Below are 20,275 nucleotides of genomic sequence, written 5' to 3'. Positions count from 1 at the left end.
TTAACCCTAACCCCAACCCTTCAAAATTTTAAATGAGCACATTTTCAGAAATTCTGCCACTCGAAGCACGGAAAGGATGCTGGAGCACGGTCAATTTTTTATTTTACGTTTATTTTACGTTAATTTGATGATTGTACATAAATAAATTATAAGCTTCAGTCTTAAGTGTTCATTGATAAAATTCATTGATAAATGTATCGCGATTAAGAACATTGTGCAATTAATTAGTTAATTTTTCAAATCGATTGACAGCCCTAGTAATTTATTTAAATGGGGTTAGATGGAAGTTTTTCTCACCGTACAGCAGCATCACAAACACCGCAAGCATCTTCCTGGAGTGAATGATAAACCAGACTGAACCAGAACACTGCAGTGACAAACACTTACTTCCTATTTCAACAGGAAGTGGAGACAGACCCACTTCCACAGAATGTCAAGAAGACTGGGGTTGCCCCGCAACTAATTTATTTCCTGTTATTGAGTCAGTGATAATATGAATGATAATACTATCATCAGGTCCCTGTCACAAAGTGTAAATAATTTCCACCCATGATTAAAAATTCAGTGTTAAAAAATACTTAGAATTTGTTGAAGATGTGGGACAAATTATAAAATTAACATTGAATTACTGACCAAAAGACTCACAAGGCTGTTGAAATGTCTCTCATGCAGGCAGTTCCACATGATTTCATGTTTCAAGTTCAAAAACCGTGACTTGATATTGACAGATATTGAATGACACCTACAGTAGCCAATAATAATAAAGACTTTATTAACCCTAGAACACTATCGTTAAAAATAGTAACATCATAACTAACGCTGGGTATTTTTTTACCCAATATAATATACCCATTAAAAAATATTTCTCATCAAAATATATTAAAATACAACAATACATGGCAAATTGAAGTATTCTTCCTTTATTTTCCACTATACAATGTTTCACAAAATGAAAAAAAGGTATCATGGAGGACCCTATGAAAAATTGTCAAAAATTTGTGATTTTTTTTTTTTTTTACGGGGTGTTCCCACCAAACGAGATGAACGCGATTGAATCGCGCGTCAAATGAAATCGCGTCGCGCTAGACGCTCCAGTTTTGACGCTGGTTCAATATGCAAAAAACGAGCCCGCCCAAACAACAACATTTCTCCTACTATTTCATTCTCTGGCTGAGATAACCACCGTCGCTGCACTGTTCCTGTCCCTGTAGATGGGAGAGGAACAGCGGTGTGGGTCTCTGGCTGCAGGAGGAGGAGGAGACAGCTCCGTGAACTACTGTGTGACTGACCGCCTGTTGAGTGCTTTGGGACGGGGCGGCCGGCTCGCAGTGCCCGCTGGTTGAAAACAGCAGTGATAACGGGCTTTCAGGTCCGAATCTCCAAATCAGAAACGTTTGTAACAGCACCGGAAAAGCAACAGTGAAGAGCTGTGGCTTTGCAGCAGCTAATGGGGATCTGAATAATAAACTAAACTAAACCAGAAAACTTCTAATATTGTCAATAGACTCGCTCTGACTAAACTGCAAAGGGAACACCAGTGCGTCCGTACATCAGCACGTCGGTGACGATCTCAAACCTGATAGGCTGTCGCGGCGCGTCTTCACGCGAATTCGCCGCAAAAGTTCAATTATTTGAACTCGAGCGATGAAGCGTCATCGCGCCAGGCGACGCGATGGAGGCGATTTTTCGCGGCCAACACGTCCATCGCATCGCCCAGCGCGATGGTGCGTCTAATCGCGTGTTTGCATTGACTTTACATGTAATCTCGACGCGCGATGAAGCGTCATCGTGTTTGGTGGGAACACCCCGTTACAAAAACTTTCTGTTAACACTCCAACGGCCCGCCCACGGGCCCCCGGGGGGGTTTTAAACAGGGAGGTGTCATAGAGGATGTCACCAGTCACTTGAAATAGTCATGCCACATATCGTTGGAAAGCTAAAACTCTTGTGATTAAAGATATGCCGACCATTCCTAAATATAATCATCACAACAACACTCGAATCAGACTATAAACATGCTAACAAAGTTCGTAAAAAGCCGATATAACTCACGATTTGTGTCAGGCTCAGGATCACAGGGTTTCCCCACAAACTTGGTGTCGTTACATTCAGAAAAGTCCAGTAAATCCAATCCAGTAAAGTATTTAGTCCAAAACACACGGTTGTACCGGTAGATAGCCTCATCCCGCTGCTGCATCTTATGAAATTACGCATTGTATATCCAGTAAATCCGTTTATTTCTCCTCATAAGTCCGGCGTTTACATGAAAACAATGTTTATTTCACTTCACAAAATGGCGCTGCACTCTGACCTTTCGATTGACAGCTCACTCGACCAATCACAAGCTCCCTCTCTCCGGCTGCCGCCTGCAATAGCGAATGAGTGGCTGTGTCTGATGAGGAACATCCCCTCCGACAGCGCTGAATGGCTTCAGCCAATAGGAACCGATCCCGATGGCAACTGATGCATTGAATAGCCAATGAAATTCCGAAAAAAACGATGTGCTGCATTCACGGTCCCTGGGAAAAGGCAGCACTGCCATCTTCATGCGTAACTGTGCAAAAGCTGCACTTTGGCGCATGTATTGTTTCTCAATGGCAATTTTAGGAAAACGCCTAGATATACACTTAGAAAAACATGTGTAAAATACTAATTTTTAGCAGGATTGTTATCAAATTTGAACTGGGGCCAGGTAAGGCTTCATGCTGTGGTCCCATTGTGTTTTCCAGCTAAAATTCTCAGCTACACTCATCTTCAGGCATCTGATTGCAACAAAAAAATTCAGGCGAGAATAAAAACATTCTAATTCAGTGTGTTCCAACTTAGATTACTCAATGAAAATAGCACTTATAGTGATTATTTCAGTTTGGGGAAAAACTTCAGAGTGTTACCTTTCAAAAGAGACCAAGCCCATCCATATTCTCCAAACAGTTCAAGAACAGCATTCAATTTACTTTGGGTACGCCTTGGATAGGCGAATATTACAGAATTTATAGGAGTGGTAAGAGGTAGTGTTGTCACGATACCAACATTTTGGTATCGGTACCGGTACCAACATGTATTTCGATACTTTTCGATACTTTTCGATACTTTTTAAAATAAAAAGAGAACGCAAAAAATGTCATTACTAACTTTATTTTAATGGAAAATCTTAGAACAATAACATATCAATCAGTAAATAAAATAAAATACCACAAAGACAAGCTTTTCAAATGCACACAATTTTAAAATAAATAAAATAAAAAACGATTCAGAACACTGAACACAACTCTTATTGCACTCAAAACACTTTTAGAACAGTGAAATAGAATTCAAAATACTAGGCTTTTCTTATTGCACTCAAAAAACAATTTTAGAACAGTCAGTGTGGATAAATAAAAAGTATTAAGTTAGAACAATGAGAACAAGCTAGCAACTGTAGCAGCAAAAATCTCTTATTTTTCTCTCAACATTATGTCCCTTCTCCCTACTCTCTCCCTTGCCTACTATTGGGTGGCTGATTCTTTTGGAGTAGACTACCTACTGAGTCTGACTCAGGCTTTTTGTCTTGTTGAGATTCTTGGCCAAGAAAACCAAAATGTCTAGGTGTTCCTCACTCAATCTAGAACGCCTTGGACTACAGATATTTCCAGATGTGCTGAAGACACGTTCTGATGCACAGCTTGATGCTGGAATGCACATATATTGTCGTGCAAACTGAGCCAGGATGGGAAGATCAGCCTCATGTTGACCCCACCAGGCTAGGGGGTCCTGTGCAGCACTTACATCTCTTAACTGTTCATAGTCAGTCATCTCATGGTTTAGTTTGTCTTTAGGCGTTGTCAGTGTGGATGAATCTTGTCCTGTTGAACTGTCTGCTCCCCTCTTTTCGGAGGTGATGGTGCAGAGCAGGCTTTTTAGATCACTTCTTTTTTTTTTTGCTACAGCACCTGCTGGTTGGTGCTCCGAGCCTGAGTCTTCTTGTTGCTCCACTCTCTGCTCCTCTGGAAGCAGAACTGTGTGAGCTTTTAGGAGCAGTTCCTCTTTAACTTCTTCTTCCATTGTAACAAATGTGCTTTTAAATCTGGGGTCTAGGTAGGTGCAGATGTTCAGTGCCATCTTAATATTGTGCTCATCGTATCTCTTTTCAAAGTCTTCTCTACATTTCTCCTTCATTTCCAGTGCCAGTGGACTGTCACCTTCCTCATCTTTCAGACAGGCTTTAATTTTCCACAGTAGTGGCAGGACTGATGAGAGAGTTGTTTCTTTCTCTCCACTAAGGGCATCTGTGAAATCACTGAGTGGAGCCAGGACATCCCTCACTGTTTCCAAAGTTGTCATGTCTGTGTCTTTCGGCATCAGGAACCATTTTTTTCTGTCATCAGCTAGAACAGCACAGACTGCTTGCTGCTGCTCACAAAAGCGTTCCACCATATCATAGGTGGATCCCCATCGTGTAGGCTCATCATGAATTAGCTTGTGTTGTGGTAGCTTTAAAGATTTTTGTTTTTCCTTCAGCTGCCTTGACATTTTATTAGATCTTGAAAAGCCTGAGACTGTCTTACGTAGCCGGGACAGACAGCTCGCCACACGATCAATTTCTATGGCCTTTTTGACTGCCAAATGCAAATTATGGCCAAAACAGGGAATCCAGAGGTGGTTGGAAAATGCCTTGCGGTTGTTGGTTGCATTGTCTGTTGTGATTCCAGACATTTTTGCCATATCAAGGCCCCAGGAGTCCATGATGACATCTTCCAGGACCTCTTTCAGAGTGTCTGCTGTGTGGTCAGACTGCAAAGCAGAGCATCCTATGCACCAGGACTGCATTTCCCAGGATGCTGTGATGAACTGCAGAGTTACAGCCATGTAGGAACTCACTGCTCTGCTTGTCCAGATGTCTGTAGTGCAGGAGAAGAATGGCTTGTCTGCCAGTTGTGCACTAATTATTGGACCTTGTCTCTTCATATATTTTTGGAATTTCGTTGAACATGAAGAAATTCCTTGAGGGGAGGTCATATCGTCTGTCCAGCTGCTGAATAAGGTTTCTGAACCCAGCCTTTTCAACTGTATATATTGGTACTTGGTCCATGCAGATGTATTCGGCGACTGCTCTGTTCAGCCTTTTAGCATCTTTCGAGTCTTTTGCATATTTTGCATGTTGCTCAAAAACAGCCCGAAGAGTAGGTTGCCTCTGAGTGGGGGCACTGGGTGGGGTCACTCTATCCGGACCAGAAGCACCAGACCTCTGAAAAATAAAATTAAGGCGGTGATACATTTGTCATACAAGCTGAGGCCTTAATTATGTTGAGATACATAACCTAAAAAATATTTTCATTAGATATAGCCTGTCTTAAGTAGGACCAATGTCCTTAAATGGTATGTTACTAGTCTTTATAATATATGAAATGGCTAAAAGTTTGTTACTTTATAAAGATCATGCATGTATGCATTTTACAGCTCTGGAAAAAAATTAAGGGACCACTTCAGATTTATTGTAAATCAGCATGTCTACATGTATGGCAAAAAGTTTAAAAATCACTGTGAAAATAATTATATAATATATAATAAATATAATAATATAATATAAATAAACCAGCTCTATTTTTTTTCCAGAGCTACTTTTGTTAAGAGTGAAGGGGGTGGCGCTTGCTTTTTGCACTGAATGTGGCTTTTTTTTTCATGAGTAAATTACCTGTCGTTCCGTGAACTCAGTGTGCAGGTCTGGGTGCTTGTCCTTTAGGTGTTTGGCTAAGTTGGAGGTGTTTCCGCCCTTAGCCATGCATGTTTTAAAACACTGTTTACACAGTGGCGCATCAGCGTTAATTGCCTCGCCTTGCTCATTTGTTTTCAAGCCAAAGTACTGCCATATCGCACTTCGCGCCCCTGGTTTGTCCACAAGTTGTGGCGTGGTGACGGTTGCAGCAGCAGCCATTCTCCTCTCCGTGCTCCTCTCTCCCTCTCTCTCGCTCTCTCTCTCTCTCTCGCTCCCTCTCCAACGTCTCTGCTCTCTCCAAGCTTTCCTCCTGCTGCAGTCCACGCTGCTCGCTCACTTGCTAGCTGTTTCCTTCAGCTTGCTTGCTTTTTCTTTTTTCTTCTCTCCAAGCTCCGGCTTGCTCCTCGTCCTCTCGGCTGTAGTTACAACGGCGACCTCGCTACGTGACGTCACCGCGCTGCCGGCCGCGCTGCCGGCGACGCTGCAAGTACCGGTCCCGTCCAAACGCAGTATAGTACCGTTTTAAATGCCTCAGTACCCCGGTACCAAATTAGTACCGGTATACCGTGCAACCCTAGTAAGAGGTTAAGTCGCTGAGAGTTAAAAAGATCTGGGTCTGGTACACGACATGTCCAACTCCTGACAGAAACAAAACATACGATTATCACATCATGAAATGATACAGGATTGAAACAGAACAGCACAAATATCACAGTTTAAGGTGTTGACGGCATAAAATGTTAATGAAGGTTTCACACCTGAACTCTGCAGGACGATGCTTGTGAACTAACATCACTTTGTAGGAATGTTTTCACTCTGACAATAAAGACTTATTTTGTAAATTTGCTTTAAAAGCAAAATTAAACTGATCATGATTCAGTTTCTGGAAACTAAATGTCACGGATTAAAATCTTCTACAGTCTCTGACGTCATCACACTGAAACAAACCGATCTGTGTCCTTCAGTCAGAGTTTCTACAGGACACATCTGAGCTGAACTCTGAACCAACTCACATCTGAAACCTTTGCTCCACCAGAGCTGGAGCTCAACCTTCAGCCTTTAGCTGCAGGCTGAACAAGCTAGCTAGCTAGCACGTCAACATCACTGTGGTCCATGAACTGGCCGTCACCATGACGCAACTTTATCCCTCAGCAGGAGAATGAAGAAGTATTTTTCGATGATATTTCAACGTTTCTCTTGTTTTTCATGTGTGGTACTGATCAATTTTGATCAATACTCATCAATAGTGAGTCTGCAGACTGTGAGTCAGTAGATTCAGTAACATCCTCCTGTCTTCACCCATCGTCCATCAGCCCCTTCACCTCCATCTTCTGTCTCGTCCAAAGTCAGATTCTTTCAATAATCACAAACTGATCAACAGACCAATCAGACTGATTGATCAGCCACCAGAGGAGTTGGATCAGTGGAGCTGCTTCTGTTCCTCATGTCGACTGTTTCAGCTCTGACCTGAGTTCTCTCTGTATAGACGAGACAGAAGACAGTGAGACATGAGTTGGTCTTGAAGGGCAGCTGGACAGACTCCACCCCCTCCTCCACCTTCACCTGTCGGACTGAGAGACAACAAACCACATGATGATGTCATCAGACAGCAGGTTTTAATCTCTTTACTGAAGGATCACAGAGCTGTAGAGGAACCTGAAGGACAGAACCAGACCAGAGGGACAGTGGACACACGGAGGAAGTCAAACCAGGAGTTGAAGGTGTTGGACATGATCAGAGTTTTGTTTTGTCTCCTCTCAGTCTTTTCTCTGTCATGTTGACATGTGGATGAAAACTGTCCACTGAAGAGAAGAAGACTTCTCCTGTGTCCGTCCTCAGTGTCTCACACTCATGTCCAACCTCAGAACAAAACACTGACACACAAACGTCCATCACATCATGACACATCACTGAGTGTCTCAGTCTGTGAATCTGTCAACACTGCTTTGGATCAATAAAGTTGATCCTGTCTAAGTAAAAGTCTGGGACGGTGCTGATGATATTGATCAGTATTGATCACTATTGTTCAGGATCAGTGTTTGGTTTGATCAGAGGGACAGATGGACACAGAGGACTTCACAGCAGAGACAGTTGGACAGGAAGTCCTCACTCATTTTACCCAGAGTTCAACTCTACAGGAAACAGGAAGTTAAAATAAACAAGTGGATGAATGAGTGTCCTGTTCCTTCCCCCAATTCCAATCCGCCCCCTAAAGACTCAGGCCCTGAACCCTCACTGACTAAAGTGACGTCAGCTCTAAGTGACAGAGTGTGAGAGTCTGTGAGGGTCCAGATGCTGTAAACATGAATGGAACAGCACTTACCCACTCTCACGACACGTTACCTTGACAACAACATGTTGTTGACTCCGGTCTTGGGCTGATAATTTACGTACTTTCAACGCGCACAAGGTGTGTGAGGGGGACGGACTCAAAACAAAATGTTCCTGGATCAGATCTGATCAAATTATCATCAATAATCACAAACTGCACGTTAATACTGACAGTAAACTTCTTCTTTTTTTCTTTCTTTCTTTTTTCTTTGGTTGTTGCTCCTGTCCATTAACAATAAAGAGAGCGGCGGAGCTCTCTCTGACTACGTGTGGTAATTTACTTTTTTTTTTTTTGCGTTCCGACGGCATCTCATGTGTTTGACTTTACAACGCTATGAACTGTGGGTAATTCCCCTACCCAAAGTCAGCATCGGTGCTGACTTACGGTAAGGGGGCAGTAAGGGCTCATTCACTGACTCACTGACTTGATGATCTGACAATGGAACAGCCCTCACACACTCACGGACTTCCCGTGAACGCGCCTCTAAGTCAGTGAGTCCGTGAGGGGTCGGATTGGAATTGGGCCCTTGTCTCTGTCCTCTCAAGAAATAATGGAGGATTTTCACAATAAAAGCTCAGTAGTGTCTCACACACACACAAACATCCTACCTTTTACAAAGCACCAGGCGACACCAAGAACAACAACAATCTGTAGAACCAGGAGACCATTGAAAACGAGGAGTTCAACAGTGTCCAAGTACTTTTCTGTGGATGAGATGAACATAAACAACAACATGACCTTTACATGACCTCTGTGACGCTGGTCCAAACTCCAACCAGATCTGACCTCAGACCTGTATGTACAGTTCTGACCAGAGATGGCAAAAGTACCCAGATTCTTTACTCGAGTAGAAGTAAAAGTACTTGTGTAAAAAACGACTTAAGTAAAAGTGAAAGTACTGATCCAAATATCTACTCAAGTAAAAGTAAAAAGTACAGGCTCTGAAATTTACTCAAAAGTATTATTAAGAGTGAAAAGTATTTCCATTGCACGATTCACTGCAAAGCAAATAACCACACGATAATTCATCTTGAATCCATTTCATTAATGTTATTGTTAAAACAAACGTTTAAGTTTACCTGCCGGACACAAGATGTATCCTAATGTACTTCACTATGGTCAATCATAGGCATTTGTATTGTACACTTCAGGTTTACACATCACACTTATGAACATTAAATTTTGGACCAGGATTGGCTTCTAAACTGTGGTGTCACAAATCATGCTCGTAGTCCCAATTAATAATCTTGTGGATTGAGACACTTTAGGGGGGTTATGGCCCTTTTCCACTAGCGCGACTCGGCTCGACACGTCTCTATTAGTTTTGTTTGTTTTGTTTTTTTTGTTTTTTTTGGCTTTTCCACTAGTACTCAGCTCAAGTCGAGCTGTAATTTTATTTTGCCGTAAATTTATTTTGCTGTGGAAACCCTGATATATTAAAAAAAGTAACAAGCATTTTGGAGAAATGTAAGGAGTAGAAAGTACCGATATTTGCGTTAAAAATTTACTGAGTAAAAGTAAAAAGTTGTCAGAAAAATAAATACTTCTAAAAGTACAAAGTACCTGACAATTCTACTTAACTTGTCATCACTGGTTCTGACCTTTGACCTCTGACCTGTATCCTGTACTGTAGGTGTTGGTGTGTGTTGCTGACCTTTGACCTTCAGCTGTATGTTTCTCACTGTTCGTTCATTTCCAAACGCTGAGATGCTGCAGGTGTAGTTTCCGCTGTCAGAGAGGTGGAGGTTCCTCAGAGTGAGACTGAGGTCTCCAGTGATCAGAGCCTCAGTCTTCATGGACGTTCTGCTGCTGTAAACCTGGTTCTGGTCTCTGAGGTCGTCACCCAGCTGGTTTCTCTGGTGGACGGTTGGAGGACGGAGGTCGTGGCGGCTCCACGTCACTGTGGGGTTTCTGGGTAAAGGAGAGTCCTCACAGGGCAACAGGACAGACCTCCCACTGTAGAGCTCCACAGTGTCTCCATGCCAGGACACTGAGGACAGAGACAGGAACATGGATCAGTGACGTCCTCACGTCCACAGAGTGAAGTAGAGACACAGACAGGATTTATTATAAACTGATTATTGGCAGGAGCATCAGCTGATAGAGTCTAATGTCTGTTCACCTTCCTCCTGTCACTCAGTCATGTCACATCATCTTACTGCAGCAGATCAACACAGAAGATGAAGATAACACCACTGTGAACCTGAGGTCATTTATATTTAAACAGGGCTCTGATACTAAACACTGAATAAACTGAGGTGCAGCTCTCTACAGCTGAACTTCCTGTGTTGTCATGGTGTTTTCTACAGGAGACGTCTTAGGACAAAAGAGGTGATTGTGATTTAAATGTTGCATCACTAACGTGCAGGGGTGGAAAGTAACGAGTTACATTTACTCAAGTTACTGTAATTAAGTAGCTTTTTTGTGTACTTGTACTTTTTTGAGTAATTTTTAAAATCAGTACTTTTACTTTTACTTGAGTACATATTGTTGGAAGAAATTTACTTAGTTACATTTTAAATAGCTTAAGTTACAAAGTAAAAAATATATAACTCTGTGTGGGTTGTCAAAAGTAGCTACGCTGCTGCCGCCTCTCTCTCTCTCTCTCTCTCTCCCTTCACAGACGCACACAGCAGCAGCAGGTACACACCTCTTTCCCCCTCACCGCTACGTGAGTTAGTGCATAGCTCGTCGCTATGTTGTTGTCTTAATATTAGCCATTAGCCACAGCTAGCGGTTAAAAGCTGACGTTAATGATTAAAGACAACGTTATCAGGCATGTCCATCTATTCGGCTACGTTTATGGTGACCGTGCCAGACACACCGGGGCTGAAGGTGTGTTGAAAATGTTAGTATTATGATCATGATCGTGACAACCTTAGGCCAGTAACTGTAACTGTCCATCTGATTGGCTCTGGACAACTGCAGTGTCAGAAGGTCAGAATGAAGTTGGTGCCACAGGAGCAAAAAGATGATGGAGACCAGGGTATCGATGGAGAAGGGACATTTGGAACACAGAGACATGTGAGGCCAATCTCTGGCCATTATAGCCCCCCCCCCCCCCCCCCCCAAAAAAAAAAAGTAACTAAGTAACTTGTACTCTGAGTAAATTTTAAATGAACTACTTTTTACTTTTACTTGAGTAGATTTTTACACCAGTACTTTTACTTTTACTTGAGTAAAATTTCATCAAGGTAACTGTACTTTTACTTGAGTAGATTTTTTTGGTACTCTTTCCACCCCTGCTAACGTGACCATAGACTCTGTTGCTCCCATTTAAACCAAACAAGATGATAAAGCAGAGTGGGTCTGGGGGCGTGGCTGTTACTTGATTGACAGTGAGAGACTTGTCAATTCTTTCATATCAGCTGATTAATGAGCTGTCGGCTTTTTCCTGCTCCAAACTATCATTACTACATCAGCCTTTAAAAATCCTCTATCAGTCCACCTCCAATGTGAAGTGCACAAGACGTCCTGGGCCGAGACCACGAGGACGTCAGTCCTGGGGCCTCATTTATCAAAGAGGGTGTAAAACTGCTACTAAAGTTTTGCGTATGGCGAAAAGACGAAAATGGCGTACACCCCAAATATTTACACCTTTTTCAGATCAATCAAACTGTGCGTACGCACAACTCTCCGCATTTCCCTTTGATAAATCACACTGGACCCAAGAATGGTGCACACTGAACACACCTCTTACTCCGCCCCCGAAACGCCTATATACAACTATATATGGTCAGCACGTGCATATTTAAGTAGCCATGTGCGCTCTATGGAGCGGCAACAAAGTGACAACAAAGTGACAACGGAGACAACGGGCGGAGGACGGGGGAAAGAAGCGGAACTTCTCCGCTTCTCCGAAAGCAGATACACGGGCAATAAATCAGTCAGAAAAATGATCTTGCACTTTAATAAGCTACAATAAAAACAAAAACCTCCCAAATCTCAACAAAAGGGAGCAGAAAGAAGAAGAATCTTATGTAATCTGCCCCTTTATCCCAGAAAATCTGGGACCTTAACCTAGATGTTAAAACAATGTGGGAAGCAGGACGATAGCTACTTTGAACACCTTCCCACTACACAGTTACAGCTCTACTGGACTCGGTTTGGGTCATTTTCCAAGCTGAGTCCTTCACAGTTCCTCCTCAGGGCCGCATTGTCTCACTCTTTATTCTCTCGTCAGCTCCAAACACACGTGCACCTGGTTAACTCAGGTGACAGAATAATAATAGTCTCAGTAGCTGCAGATCAGTGTGCGCTGCTGCCGATGTGTTTTTAAACTTGGATGGTTTGATCCTTGGCAGACGTCACACAAAAAAGCAAAATCCTCAATCCGCTGTTGATCAATTAACATAGAGCCTAGTGTTATTATTAGGGCTGTCAGAGTTAACGCGTTAATCGCGATTAGATTAATTAAAAAAATTAACGCGATTAAATTTTTTAATCGCGGTTAATCGCGGCCCATTTTGTCCTCTGTCTGCTGGACTGGAGGACTGGAGTGTGGGACCTCCAGTCCAGTAGGTGGCGGTAAGCCACCTTCAAGTTGGTTGCTACACAAATATACACATGCAGTCTAACATATATCCACAGCTCTATCCATTGATTTTTTGACGGCTTTGTTGTCAACAAATGCACGTGGCGATGTATTGATTTTTTGACGTCTTCTGTTGTCAACAAATGCACATGGCCAGGCAGAGGCGTAGCACAGTAAAGGGCAATTTCCACTGGATGCAATTCGTTTCAATTCTGTGTGAGTTTCATGCATCATGTGTTATGATTAGGTACTAGGCCTGCTAGGTCTGGTCTAAAAGTTGTTTGTCTAGAGATTATAACACTTTGGAGGGTTGAAAGTACAAAGCGCCATATATAATATTTTTAATAAAGATTAATCGCGAGTTAACTATGGAAAAAATGCGATTAATCGCGATTAAAAAAATTAATCGTTTGACAGCCCTAGTTATTATAGAGCGGGTTGGATTGCCAGCATCAACAGTCCACCACTACCACAATTACTTCAAAAAAATCCTACTGTGCTCTTCTAAATGTACTCCGCTCCTCTCTCCCTCTCACACTGCAGTTCTCTGACTCAGCAACGGTGTCACCAATTCCTCCTGTTCCTCAAAAAAGGCGTAAATCACGGTACGCCAGGGTCAAAATGGGTGTAAATGTCCGCACTTTTCCCCGTCAGGTTTTGGCTTGATAGATCCCAAATTTGGCGGAGAAAAGTGCGTACGCACAAAACGGGGGGAAAATGGTGTAAAAAAAGGTATATCCACAATGATAAATGAGGCCCCAGGACGGAGCCACTGAGGAGGAGGAGGAAGTGAGGAGCTGCAGCCAATCAGGGTGAAAGAGCAGCTGGAGGTGGAAACCAGAGGAGAAGATGAACCAGGAGGAGCTTCCTCTCTCTGAAGCAGGTCAGTGTGCTGATGAGCAGAGTCTCTGCTGACACCTGGTGGGTTCACACAGGAGTCTGGTCCTCCACCTGCAGCTTTACTACTGCTCCATCACTGTGGTCTCCACCACAGGAGCCAGACCAGACACTGGAGAAGCAGAACAACGATCCTGCACAAAACTGAAGTCGCCTCCACATCAGTGAAGGGAGAGAGGGACGGACGGACACAAACACACCTTCTGTGTTCTTAATCTCTTTATAAAGAAAGACACTCAAAACAGCAGCAGCAGCAGCAGACAGGAGAACCAGGAGAACCAGGAGAACCAGGAGAACTTTGGCCCGGCCTTGATGACGTCCTGTAGTCGACACAATCAACAACAACATGAGATTGAAACTGTTAGAGCCATTCTGTATATTACACATAAGGTGATTTGTTGGATTTATCCTAATTTTGTATATTTGAGGCTATACAAGTGCCTCTTAGTTAATAACAACTGCTCTCTTCTTATTGGCTGAGATGTACATAACGTGATGTGTGCGTACTTTGGTTCAGTTATGACTATGGAGGCGAGGAGAGCACGTTAGTTTTTGACCGTGCTCATGATTATTGCCTAATTTTGGATTGCTGCACAGTTTTTTAAAAATCTTTTTGTTGTAACTTGAAGAAAGGTTTCAATAAACCCTCGTGAGAAAAAAGAACTGTGGAGTTTTTGTGGCTTAAGACGCGTCAACTACATGCTCACGCTCCATATTTTTAGTAGGCTGTGTGTTTAAAAAGTAAAGAGAGACGGAGCCACAATTACAGAAATAATAAACAATAAAACAACATTATTGATTAATTCACAACAGAGTTCAATTCTATTGTGACCTGTGACTCACAAACATTTATACAAACCTCCTCTGTTCCTCATTTCTTTATATATTCTGAGACCAACAGAACCAACAAAAACCAGGAGAAACAGGAACATCAGGATAATCAGGAGATTCAGTAGAACAACGGCCCAGAATGGAGCAGGTTCTGTAATTGACACAAACAACATGAGATCAGATGTTAGTGTTGTTGTCAGTCAACGGTGAAGTGACTTGAATGATCCAGAACAAACAGAGACTCAAAAGCCTTGGTCACGTGTCTCATCACAGCAGCACACACACACACACACACACACGCACACACACACACACACACACACACACACTACATACCAGGTGAGTTCTCAAACATTTCATAACGGAAGGCAAAGCAAACAGCAGCAACAGCTGCAGACACGAGAACCACGGCAACCGCGAGAACCATCTTCCAAACTGGAGGAAGTTCTGTAGAAGACACAAACAAATATTAATGAACGATAAAACAAAGTTGAGTTGAACTCTGACCTCAGTCTACAGCTCTGACATCACACACACACCCTACCTCCTTTGTCCCTCTTCCATTTATACACGTCATAAATCAGATCAACAGCATAACCCAGTGAGAACAGGAGACAAATGACACCAATGACAATGAAGCTCCAGTTTACAGGACGTTCTGTAGTCGACACAAACAACAACATGAGATTAAAACACTATAAACAATGATGTGAAACATTAAAACACATTTCTGATGAGTCCATGTCCTCTGACCTTTGACCTTCAGTGTAACTTGACTCTGCCTCTCCTCTCCCCCCCTCCCTCTGAGGATGCAGCTGTAGCTGCCACTGTCTCTGGTGGTGGGTCTCCTCAGAGTGAGGCTGAGGTCTCCGGTCCTCAGAGCGTCAGTCCTCATGGACGTCCGTCCTCTGTAGTCCTGGTTCTGGTCTCTGAGTTCGTCTCCGTCCGGCTGACGCTGGTGGACGGTTGAAGGACTGAGGTCGGAGCGGCTCCACACCACTGAAGGCTCGTTCAGGTCAAACGTAGGAAAGTTACAGGGCAGCAGGACAGACTCCACCCCCTCATATGTCTCCACAGCTGAGGCATGCTGGGAAACTGAGGACACAGACAGAGGTGAGACAGAAACCAGAAGATAATCAGACTCTGATGAAGATCCACCTGTGGGGAACAGAGCAGGGCCACAAACACCTGACAGCTTACCATTCTCACAAGAAGCTTACGATGCTATCCATTCTGAAATGATGCTCAATACACTAAGGTTGAACACTTGAACAGTTGATCAGCTGACCTGACAAATGGCTTCATGTCACACGATTAAACCTGTTTCCACTTCCTCTGACATAATGAAACTTTATACAGTTTATATAACTTAGACTGACATGGTGTCATGGTGATAATAATTACTGATGGCAGCTTCTTTGATGCTACTGGAGCTGAACCTGCTGGACTGTTGTGTTTTTGTATTGTCCTCTAGACCTGTTTATAACTCTCAATTTCCTCCACATTAGAGCAACATGTGGTTCAGAGCAGCACAGAGACATATAGCTGAGCTTTAGTTTACTATAGTTGATCCATTTACTGTTAATGGTTCTGTTGAAGACAAGTGTTAGTGTAGTAGGCTGTTTATAGGTGAACTGTGTTGTATTTTGAAAATCTGTGTTTAGTTTAAGAATGTAGGCCTAACTGTTTTGGGAATAATTTGTTTTAGATGTGATGTGTATGGTGGCCCACAACAACATTTCAGAAAACATAACAATATTTGACAAAACACTACGACATTTCACAAAACACAATATTTGACAAAACACAACAACATTTAACAAAATACAACAGCATCTGAAAAAACACAACTCGCTCCCCTGTCCTGATTTTCCTGATTGACGGGTTCTAACCAATCACAAACAAGATGTTGTCCTTACTAATATTTTGGTGTTTTTTGAAATAGTGTTGTGTTTTGTCAAATGTGGTAGTGTTTTGTGAAAAGTTGTGTTTTGTGAAATGTTGTTCATTTTGACCCTCAGGGCCACCGTAGATGTGTATTAGCAGCTTTGATAAACTGTTTTAAGTAGGTCTATTGAAAAACGGGTCAAAGCGACTGTTGACAAAAACAGTAAATTAAGTGACCTATCCTCAACATGGCGCTGGCACAGCCAGAGTCTGTGTACATCTAAATGGAGTATGATGAAGTTTTTCTCACCGTACAGCAGCGCCACAAACACCAGAAACATCTTTATCTTCTCTAAAAACCACGGTACTGTCAAAGCTGCTTCGTCCTGGACTGAGTGACGACAACAAACGTTTACTTTCGATTTCAACACAAGGTGAAGACAGACCAACTCCCACAGAGTGTCAGGTGACAGAGAGGGTTGCAGGTGTTATGCTGAGAAGTGTCTGCCTGCCAAGAACTGCATGCCCGTCACGGGAATGTGCAAAAATGCAGAAATACCTGATCACTGAAGTGGTGTCAAAGGCAAAGTACGGCTTAAAAACACTGACTTATTCTTTGACAGTTTAACCTGTGATCATAATTATATCGGAGATTTACATGTTATGAATGTTTAAATACATTTGAGAGATTATGAGAGGACGACATTCTTGACGCTCAATTTGAACATTTCTCATTTCTTCTGGCTAAAAAGCTAGAGGATGCTTATTAGATTATTCGGCAGGTCCAAAATGAGCTCTGCCGAACAAAAAACAACATTGGAACCTGTGACTGACATTACTTGAAAACCTACGTAAACAATCTGTTGTGGAGGACTTTTTCTCTCCTCCACCTCTACCCACTGCATACAGTAGTTGAGTCAGCGATGATATCAATGAAAACATTTCTGTAGTGAGACCATTTGAGCAAGAGACTATACCGACAGACGAAAGAGCACTTTTACCAACTTTACAGCAATTCAAACAGGAAATAAAATAAAATGCAACATCGGCCCAAACTCTCAAACGAGCTAAACGTCCAGCACAGATCGAGGTCGCCATGTTGACTGGCAGTTTGAGAAGGAACGTCGTCAAAGTTGAATGAAAACGTTTTACCAGAAGAGAAAATACATTTTGAGGTGATTTAGTTTATATTGAGAGATAAATGGATAACGTTAAAAAGAGGTTTATGTAAATAGTTGTTAAGCCACAGCGATAGTGTCTCAGGCCTCCGATCACGTAGATGAACCAACAGCTTTATCAGAGCTCAGATGTTTGTAATTACAGATCACCTGAGGGTCTGGATTAGTCAGCGATTAAACACCAGTTACACCAGGTAGACTCCACTTCACCCACACAGGGATATGGAGCAGACGTTCTCCGATAGTGAAGCCATAGAGTTTCTAAAAGGAGGGAGGAGGGCTGATCTTCTTACAAAAATTGCCTGACAGGAAGTCCCTCTGCTTATCCTTGACATTTGCAGGCCACATTTCTGTGGGATGTGCTGTGTGGATATTCAATGATGACAGTTGCTGCTGATCTTTGGCCTTTTTCTTTTCTCTCTATATTTTCATGGCCTTTACAGATGCATGCTCCTCAGAGGATACAACCGTCCACTCCATGACCTTTCCAGCACTGAAGCTGCTTGTGAATCAGGCCAAGTTTACACTTCATATTTCTGGAGGTGGAAATGTTTCTCCATTTATGTCAGTCTTACCCCAACATTTATACATTATGAATAGCATCAATGTGTTGACTGAATCTGATTGGCTGTTGTTTTAATAAACCCTTCACTTTATTTTCCCCAAAGTTTGATTTATAGACAGTGGTCCTGGAAAAAAACAAAAAAACAAACTCATCTCTTTTCATGTAGATCACATCTCCAGAATCCACCCACAGGTTTGTTTGGGACGCCGGGCACCAGAGTAATGGGCGAGGAAAACGTCTACATCAATATACTGTATATATCTCCCTCCCGTGAGGAGGCCGTTCCTTAAAACACTCGAACCGTGGACTCTAGAAATGCATTAGACGTCTCATAGATGTCTCATTTCCAACAGAGTGTGCAAGTGGCTAGTAGGTCAAAAAAGTTACTCGCCAGACAGATTTTTTACTAGCCAAAACCAACAAGTTGCTTCATTATTGTATTTCGACATCACTATAGCAGTCATAGTAGTACCATATAACAGTCATCCTGTTCTTCTCAATCAATTGTGCTGTGTAGACGATGACCTTTCAACTTATCTGGAATAACAGTAGTTTATGTGTGGCGGCCTGCCACAGGCTCTCACAAAAATAAAATGTTGTTTTTTGATGACTTTCTTTAATGGAAGCAATTTCACAGGTAGCAACATGACAGAGAAGACTTCCATTCTTCTGTTTTTCCCCCCAGTTTTTTATCCCTCCCACAATCCCACCCCACTCAAAGAAGAACAGTATGATCATTTTTAAACAGCGCTTCACCAACTCTCATCTCAGCCAGTCAGTCCACCTGCCGTCTCTATCGCACGCACGCACACGCGCACACATACACACACAGACACGAGCATGGACAGTTGGCGCTTTGCCGCTCGTAAATGCGCTATATCACGCTGATTGTACAAGTGTTCAAATACCACCCCACACCCCCCGTCAGATAGTCCGACCACCGACTCCGGCGTGCTAACAGCCAACAGCCACCAGCTACCAGCTGCTACAGCAGCTGACTGAGCCTTTTGGAGCCGCGGCTCGGCTCACATTAACTGGGCTAGGTGTGTTCCTCTCGGTCAGCTGTGAAGCAGCGGTCTGATGAGCATGATGTCCGTGACGTGTCCCGTTATGCGCGACTAAGTTGTGACGTTGTCAGGTGACTATAAGCTTATAATACACTGGGGGAAACCCTGGAAACAGATTGGGAGTCTTGTTTTTTCTATCTCGCCAAGTGGCTAGACAGCTAAAAATCTGTCTCGCCACAGAGGAATCTGGGTCGCAAATGGCGAGTGGCGACCGCTAATTTCAAGCCCTGTCTCTGACATCATCGTGCTGCAACGAACCGATCTGTGTCCTTCAGTCAGAGTTTCTACAGGACACATCTGAGCTGAACTCTATGAACCAACTCACATCTGAAACCTTTGCTCCACCAGAGCTGAAGCTCAACCTTCAGCCTTTAGCTGCAGGCTGAACAAGCTAGCTAGCACGTCAACATCACTGTGGTCCATGAACTGGCCGTCACCATGACGCAACTTTGTCCCTCAGCAAGAGAATGAAGAAGTATTTTTCGATGATATTTCAATGTTTCTCTTGTTTTTCATGTGTGGTACTGATCAATTCTGATCAATACTCATCAATATTGAGTCTGCAGACTTTGAGTCAGTAGATTCAGTAGCGTCCTCCTGTCTTCACCCATCCTCCATCAGCTCCTTCACCTCCATCTTCTCTCTGGTCCAAAGTCAGATTCTTTCAATAATCACAAACTGATCAACAGACCAATCAGACTGATTGATCAGCCACCAGAGGAGTTGGATCAGTGGAGCTGCTTCTGTCCTTCATGTCGACTGTTTCAGCTGCAACCTGAGTTCTCTCTGTAGATGAGACAGAAGACAGTGAGACAGAGACAAACAACCAGAGACAAATAAACAATCAGAGACAAACAAACAGCTCTGACCTTTGACCTTGAGAGTCACTTCTGTCTCTCTCAGTAATTTTCTCTTCTTGTTATAGATTCTACAGGTGTAGTCTCCTCTGTCTCTTCCTGTGGGATGTTTCAGGGTCAGACTGAGGTCTCCAGTCCTCAGCAGGTCTTCATTCATCTCTGTTCGTCCTCTGTAAACCTGGTGCTGTCCTTTAGAACCGTTCTCATACACATGGACCTTCCTGTTGTGTCTGTCCGTCCACTCCACTCTGACGTCTTCAGACAGGTCAGCTGTGGTCTTGAAGGGCAGCTGGACAGACTCCGCCCCCTTCTCCACCTGTTGGACTGAGAGACAACAAACCACATGATGATGTCATCAGACAGCAGCAGCAGGTTTTAATCTCTGACCTGAAGCATCACAGAGCTGTAGAGGAACCTGAAGGACAGAACCAGACC

General features: G+C 43.0%; 1 protein-coding gene across 1 annotated transcript in view; it reads right to left on the bottom strand.

Annotated features, from left to right (window-relative positions):
- The window catches only part of LOC146968871 (uncharacterized), a 216,141-nt gene that overhangs the window by 144,959 nt on the left and 50,907 nt on the right, over window positions 1-20,275 (bottom strand). The window contains exon 10 of the mRNA XM_085759323.1: window positions 19,853-20,164. Coding sequence (XP_085615449.1) covers window positions 19,853-20,164 — 312 coding nt within the window. The remainder of the gene's footprint in view (window positions 1-19,852; window positions 20,165-20,275) is intronic.

This window comes from Trachurus japonicus, chromosome 18 (assembly GCF_045865225.1).
Source record: "Trachurus japonicus isolate A0001 chromosome 18, Traja_1.0".
Lineage (NCBI taxonomy): Eukaryota > Metazoa > Chordata > Actinopteri > Carangiformes > Carangidae > Trachurus > Trachurus japonicus.
This window is presented reverse-complemented; position numbering and strand designations above follow the sequence as displayed.